At 42.6% G+C, this 7,790-nt stretch overlaps 1 protein-coding gene and 1 long non-coding RNA gene across 2 annotated transcripts; one reads left to right on the top strand and one right to left on the bottom strand.

Moving 5' to 3' along the window:
• Window positions 1–658: 658 nt before the first annotated feature.
• Window positions 659–3,855, top strand: LOC130688991 (4-galactosyl-N-acetylglucosaminide 3-alpha-L-fucosyltransferase 9-like). The gene is made up of 5 exons (XM_057512013.2): window positions 659–1,171; window positions 1,281–1,310; window positions 1,429–1,728; window positions 1,814–2,104; window positions 2,682–3,855. The coding sequence occupies exons 1-5, from the start codon at window positions 926–928 to the stop codon at window positions 3,132–3,134; spliced, it is 1,320 nt and encodes a 439-aa protein (XP_057367996.1). The 5' UTR covers window positions 659–925; the 3' UTR covers window positions 3,135–3,855.
• Window positions 3,856–6,939: 3,084 nt separating this feature from the next.
• Window positions 6,940–7,790, bottom strand: LOC130688182 (uncharacterized). The gene is made up of 4 exons (XR_009000355.2): window positions 7,711–7,790; window positions 7,438–7,622; window positions 7,161–7,358; window positions 6,940–7,102 (listed from the first exon to the last, which is right to left on the bottom strand). It is a non-coding gene; the product is annotated as an uncharacterized LOC130688182 (long non-coding RNA).

Raw genomic sequence — 7,790 nt, 5'->3', positions numbered from 1 at the left:
GCATGCAAATACTACACAATAGAAAATGAAATGTAATTTCTTTTCTTCTTCTTCTCCTTCTCCATTTCAGGAAAATAAATGTGCAGCGCCATAATGGCTGAATAGAAGAAGAAAAACACTTGTTTCCATTGTTGGAGGCAATAATCATGGATCAGCGTGCCGCATTGCCGTCCATTATTCCACCAACTATGCCATGACGAATGGTAAAAAATTAGTACCGATTCTTTTTATTTTGTACATTCATCATTTTCGCTTCATCATGTTGTAGTTGTCCAGTCGAGTTTTGTTCTCTGCGACCCCACGGCACTTGGTTTGTACATCTCAACATCATCGTGTTCTTTACACACACACACAAAATTAGAGAACATTTTCTAGCAGTTTGACTTTCTTTAGTTTTCAGGCGATCGAATCGCAACGTGAATCAAATCGCCAACATCATTAATCATTTTTTTTTTTTTTTTTTTTTTGCCCCATCAAAGGTGCACGCGGAGTGGCAAGGTAACTCGAAAGAAGAAAAAAAAAGCAACAGAAGGGAATGACGACGGATCGCCAGAAGGCGAATGTCCTTGAATTTATCTAGCTAAACGCTAACGGGAAAGCAGACGGACCATGTGTTGCAGTGCCACGCTGTATACGTGTGTGTGGGCAAGTTGAGGACATAGCGAAAAGAAAAGAGAGAGACAAGAGAAGTTGATCTCCGTAGGGAGAAGAGTTGAACGTCTTTAAAGAAACCGGTCGAGTCGCTGGTTTGTCTCAGTCACAGTTGAGTATCTGGACGATCAACAAGTGGCTCTGCCCAGCCAAAAAAAAAAACAGCATTCCGTCCACAGCAGACAAAACTTACCTTTCGGTGGTGGGTAATTTGAGCCAACCGACGCGCATTTCCCTAGTGCAACGTGCTGCATCCAATTTGCGTGGCGAGATCATGGAGTCGCAGATGAACCTGCGGCAATCCATGCTGGACAAGATGAAACGTCCGTTCAGCAACCGGCGGTTGAATCGCTACTGGAACAGCATCCAACTCAATTTGACTCGCAATTCCGGATACTACGCTTTGGTCTCTTCGCTAATGTGTCTGTGCCTCATCGGATTAAGATCCAACAGCGAATACCACGATCACGACGAAATCGACTCGGAACTTCACTACAGTTTCCACAATTGGGAACCAAAGGTATCGTTCATGTTTTAAACGCGTTCAATGACCTCGTCGTGAAGCATGTGCACTGGCCCATTCGTACTCACGTTTTTTTTTTTTTTTTTGTCATCTATTTTTGTTGCAGAAACCTATGGACGTTCGACCGCGTGAAAGGGTGAGCATGCAAATAAACGGAACGATCCTATTATTGAAGTGGGAAATTCTGGTTTCGTGTCACCGTACCATTGCGCAACTCTTGATAATTTAAATATAATTGGCTTTTTTTTTGTTAGAGAGCTGTGGATCCATCTGATGGCGAGACGAAAATCATTCTATTTTGGACGAAATATCACGGAAGTGCCAGTTTCGATTTCGGTTTGGGTTCCAGGCCGTTCGAATCGGCTGGATGCCGAGTATCCAACTGCAAGACGACGACCGACAGGTTGCTGCTCAACGAATCTCACGCCATCATTTTCCATTCGGGAAATTTAAACATTTCCGACATGCCGTCCGTTCGTTTCGATCACCAAAGATGGATTTTCTATTCATTCACGTCGCCCGTCAATTTAGCGCCAATCCCTAAATTCTTAAAAGTAATCTTAAATTTAATTCTATCTCTCTCTCTCTCTCTCTCTCTCTCTCTTCGATTTCCTTTGAATTATAACATTGATCAACTAGGATAAATTCAATTGGACAATGACCTACCGTCGGGATTCGGATATCATCCATCGTTATCCTTTCGGAGCTCTGGTGGCCAGCAAGACGATGCGTAAAAGCTACGGCAAAACACGTCCAACGGCCAATGCCGTCCAACGTCGCATTCCACATAAGAAGAAGCTTGTCGCCTGGATCACGTCCACTTGCCCGACGTCGGTGCGCAGGGAGAACTACGTCCGCCAGCTGGCCAAACACATCTCCGTCGACATTTATGGCGGGTGCGGTCATAAATATTGCGGTAGCCACGAACAGGTGCGTCGATCCTTTTTCTTTCTAACGTTTTGTTTCCAATGCTTTTTCTAGATGATTTTGTTCCATGAATTTAGACGCGTCATTAAATGTTGTGCTTTTCAACTAGTCTAGACCAAATGAACTCTGTACGTTCATAAAGAAAATAAGAATTTCTTGCTCCTCCTACCCTCCAGATAGGTAATTAAAGTTCGTGGCATTTACAATCGTTATGGGTGTAAATTTCACGACTTTGGACGAAAGAATTGTATGTTATGCCGGCGGTACCTCGCACTATCAGCATTTTTTATTCCCCATTGTCAGGATGTGTTGCTTTTAAAAATCTCCATCGCAAGAGCCTCGTAAAGGTCGGCAGAAAGAAAATCTGTATCCTTTCTTGGTGCTTTTCAGTATCATGAACGATGATGCATTAAAAAAAAAAAAAAGAAACAGTCCCGTGTGTTGCGCCCGTTCGTGAGAACACTGCCCAACTCGCATTTCTTTCCCCCATTGCAACTGCATATATTATGTAGTTATTCTATATCTACCTTGTTCATCATTCCATATTCGATTCTCAATTCTTTTTCTTTTAACGAGGCAGTGCATGAAGATGCTGCGGGAAGATTACAAATTTGTGCTGGCCTTTGAGAGCTCGCTGTGCACCGACTACGTCACGGAGAAATTATACACGGCCCTGGAGAACGGCGTCGTGCCCGTCGTCTACGGCGAGGCCGACTACCGGGCCTACGCCCCGTCCAATTCCTACGTCAACGCCCGAGATTTCGGATCGCCCAAAGAGCTGGCCCAGTACCTTTGGCTCCTCCATCAAAACGACCATCTGTACCAGAACTACTACGCCTGGAACCAGGACTACATGGTGGACAGATTCCCGACGGACGGCTGGTGCAATCTCTGCCAGATGCTGCACAAGCCCATGGAATCGCAGGCCTATTCGGACGTCCAACGGTGGTGGGCTGAGGAAGTCACGTGCACGTCCAATTATCAATTCAGCCTCAACGTCAGCAACAGTATTGAACCGGTGATGCACAACTAATGAGAAATGACCAATGAAATATGTGCGAGTGGTGTGAAAGTTTGTACTCAGATTAACCTTAATACTTTTTGAATATTTTTTTTAATCAAAAAGGGGAAACGTAAGGGACGTACCAGTTGCTTTCATTTCGTCCCGCGGATTGTTTGTTCAAACATCAAGTGATAATTTGGTGACGATTACAGAAATGTGCCGATTCACAGTGACACTCAATTGCTAACAAATTAGTATACATGCCGGTCTGAATTGCCAATATGTCGTCGCTTTTTACCGATGCTGAATTATTTTCATTCTTTCTTTGAAAACTAATAATTGAATCTTAAACGCTGGAACCGCCAATGGATGACCACGGTTTTCGTATACTATTCTTATTTTTTACCTAATAATCTTATTATTTAATTTTTTGGTAATCTATTGTTATTTGAGTTATTTTGCACTGTTATTTTTCTCGTATTCGAGAACCCTTTTCTGGTCGAGTAGATCGATTGTCGTTGACGCTGCTGACACGCTGTTTTGTATTATTTACAGTTCCCCCCGTAGGAATGTTCATTCTCCATTATTCTTGTGTACCGTTGCAGTTGTGTTGAGTATAAAGACGAACGAAGGAAATTGAAGTTGGGCTAGCGAGTGATGTACTACAAGTATGGCGGTATCATTTCAATGTGTAATTTATGCCTGCCTTTTTCTGCATGTGGGTGGTCATCTGTCACTACTGCCCTGGGAGCGAACACAACGAATTCATGACGTCTGATGAAATAAAGGGGCATTTTTTAACGAAAGATTTTTTAATTGTTTGTTCCGTTTTCCTACCGACGTCTATTTGTTAAAGGTCAACGGCGTTAAACTCTTCGGTTAGTGGCAACGGCAAATGTTTGGAGTTGGGATAGATGACGTAGTTCCTTTTGTGAGGCACTACATGTGGTACCATCTGTCACCCATCTTCAGCCTTTTGAATGGTACGTATAACAGTACAAATGGCTTTTTTAACGGATCAACAGGGTCTTCGTGAATTCACCAAGTGATAGTTGTAACTTCCCAAGAGTTACAGAGACGTTCGGTTGAAGGAAAATTAACTCGGGTAAGCTACTCACATACTGACCGACGCTTCCAGGCGTTTACGACAACATGTGATGTAGACTTTAAAATATCTTAAAAGCCATTTGAAGTATGGCTCCTCTCTGAAACCGTTTGAAAACAGGGACTAGACAAGGAGATGTCGTGGAGTACAAGGTAATTTCAACTGTAAGGTAGCTATGAGCCATCAGCATGATAGTATGAGACCAAGTCCTACCATTACACCGTAGGTGTAGTGTTTCTGAAACACATGTCATTATTTCTTCATATGTATACTCTAAGGGGTTGAATAAGTAATCATTTGACTAATTAATATTAGGCCCTAAATATGACATTTGTTTAATATTGCATGTAAAAGCAATGAGTTTTCAAGAGACAGGTTGATTTTAATCCGTAGATCACCATTCATCCCTAGCAGCAATTACGTCCGCTAGATGGCGTTCACGCTAGCATAGTGATGTACACTGCTGCTAGAAGAAAAACAAGTCGCACGTCAAAACAAAGTCAATTTTCGTGATCATGTCGATATAATTATAATTTAAATTTGCGCAAGAGTAACAACTTCCTGTACTGACGTTTTCTTTCGTAATTGCAACGATTTTTCTTGCACAAAATTCGTTGCAATGAAAGAAGAGGCATTTTTATCGCTTGCAAAATGCATCAGCTGTTGACGAAGTCAGTTTATTTATACCCTGTAATTATTATGTTCATGCTCACTTTGTTAATTTGAATTCATAGAGTATCAATACGTGAAAGAGCTCCGTTGTCCGCCAAATTGTACTGACATCTATGGGAAAAAGCAGCAACTCTTTAAAAGTGACGTTGGCACGTCATTCATTGTCGCCTACCGTAGACGAAGGATGTTGGTAAAAATGGACGTCTCTTTCATTGAAAGTTACCAACCGATTCTGCGTCTTGAGGTATGTTTTTAACCCATGTTTTCCGTTAAACGCTTAACGTTTGATTCTTCGTTGTGAAGTATATCCATAAAGAATTTTAAAGGTATTGTAACTAGAATTTGATTGTAAAAAAAGCATTTTCACTACACTTAAACAATTTTAAAGGAAGAGCATGAGTTAGCTTTGGCTGAATTATCATTTTGTTTTTATTTTGCTAGTCAAGTACACTCGAATTTACCAACAGGGGTTTTCTGTAGAGAAAACAGTAATTCTTTTTCACAATCTAGTTGTTCCGGTACTTCTAGTTGTGTTAAAGTGATGTTACGTTTTATCATTAACGATTATAGTTTTGTAGCTATATTTCTAGGTCTCTTGGATGTACCTGATAGCTATTCTACTGTGTTGGCCATGCAGACCACCCTGTGAATGAAACGACTACCACTACTTTTATATTGGAGTGTAAATAAAATACATCTACCACAAGTCTTGTGGTTGGTGAAAATTCCTCAGCACGAAAAAAAGAAAGAAAAACTCAAGATCCATTTGGTTTCATTCATTCACTATAGCAGTATGTGAAGTAACTGTTTGCTGGAAAAATGTTCATCTTCCAGGGTGGCCAAAATGTGTTCCAGATAAAAAAAAAAGGAAAATTTTTGGGAAATTTGCATTGTGAAGACTTGGTTTTTTTGCGATAAAAAGCACTTGTGTACTTGAATTTTTGGCAAAGAAAGTGCATGCTAATTTTAGTTTCCCACTTAACACTGTATTACAAGTGAAACAGTTGGTAGAAAGAATGGAATGTGAAATCTAGGTTTTGCACACTATGATTTCGAATAAGTAGAAGGTAAATAAAGTGAAATACAAAAAAGAAATATAATAAAGGAATTGTTTTTATTGTCCCTCCTCCACCCATCAATTCCACCACTTTTTTACACAATACATAATTACATACATATTTACACATACAAATACATACAACATACACTTAACTAAGTTAACCCATTGGCTGCCAGGCCATGCAAACCCGTAGGATGCTTAACTACAGTAACTACGCATCGCCGTCTGAAGGATCCGCGAACAAGGTGGGACTTGTCCGAAGACAAGTCCGGGCTGGCACAGTAATAGAGTCCATTCCGGGAATGCACACCCCTGGATAATCTATCACTGCGCCGACAAGGAGAAGTCCCTGCTGGTGCATTGCCTAAGGGCGCCTAATGGCATAAAGCCATTAGGCGCCATGGCGACTGTTCCCCCCATGGCCATGAGGAGAACAGCGCCCAAGTCCCTACATCTACAAAAAAAATGGGACGCAAACGGGGTGGCAGCCAATGGGTTAACTTACACACTACAATGCAAAACAAAACAATACCAGGGTGACGGAGATGGCGCGAAGGCGAAGGCGATGGCGCGATGGCGATGGCGATGGCGATGAGGCGATGGGGCGAAGGCGATGAGGCGAAGGCGATGAGGCGAAGGCGATGAGGCGAAGGCGATGAGGCGAAGGCGATGAGACGAAGGCGATGAGACGAAGGCGATGAGACGAAGGCGATGAGACGAAGGCGATGAGAACGAAGGCGAAGGCGATGAGACGAAGGCGATGAGACGAAGGCGATGAGACGAAGGCGATGAGACGAAGGCGATGAGACGAAGGCGATGAGACGAAGACGAAGGCGATGAGACGAAGGCGATGAGACGAAGGCGATGAGACGAAGGCGATGAGACGAAGGCGATGAGACGAAGGCGATGAGACGAAGGCGATGAGACGAAGGCGATGAGACGAAGACGAAGGCGATGAGACGAAGGCGAAGGCGAAGGGGCGAAGGCGATGGGGCGAAGGCGATGGGGCGAAGGCGATGGCGATGGCGATGGCGATGGGGCGAAGGCGATGGCGATGAGGCGAAGGTAAGAGCGACGGTAAGAGCGACGATAAGAGCGATGAGGCGAAGGCGATGGTGACGGCGACGCGGCAAAGGCGCAAGAATAGCAGATAAGGAAGTCCTATCACAAAATGTTATGTTACAATCAACAATACTCAACAACAGGAAACTTAAAATACCTAAAAGGTAGAGATGGTCTCAAAGCCTATATATGTTTTTTGCTGGCTAACGGTGAGAAGACTGCTTTTGAAAAAGTGATGGATTGGTAGAGGTTTGGTTATGGAAAGTTTGGCTGTTTGATGATGAAAATGTGGAAGTCATCAAACATACAAGAATGCATATATGAATGCTTTCAACAGATGAAAGATAGTGGGAAACTGCAACGTGACCAAATGAAGAGTGTGAGACTTAGACAGTTTTGTTCTCAAATAATCAGTTTTGTTATTGTACAACTACCTAGTGTCAGCAATCCTTGTGCGTTCAGGATCATGATGTTGATAGAAATGGAAGTAAGATGCCTAGCACACAGTGGCAAACAGAATGTAAATCCTCTCACTGGGCAGTTCCACGATGAGCAATGGCAGACATAGCTTGCCCAAAATCATCTGGTCACTAACTTGCTTAGGGGATGGCAAGGTAAACTGTTATATGAAGGGGGAAAATCAGTGTGAAATGTTTGAAACTCAATACATACAGCACAATGGATTAATTCAATTGAAAATAATATACCACAAAGTTTTCGTTGAAATATCCTTTGAAAGACAAAATGTAGGGAACCGGAAAACCATACAAGCACACCCACTTCCCTA

The sequence above is a fragment of the Daphnia carinata genome, chromosome 9, assembly GCF_022539665.2.
Source record: "Daphnia carinata strain CSIRO-1 chromosome 9, CSIRO_AGI_Dcar_HiC_V3, whole genome shotgun sequence".
Classification (NCBI taxonomy): Eukaryota; Metazoa; Arthropoda; class Branchiopoda; order Diplostraca; family Daphniidae; genus Daphnia; species Daphnia carinata.
Note: the sequence above shows the minus strand (reverse complement) of the source record. Positions and strands in the feature narration are given on the sequence as shown.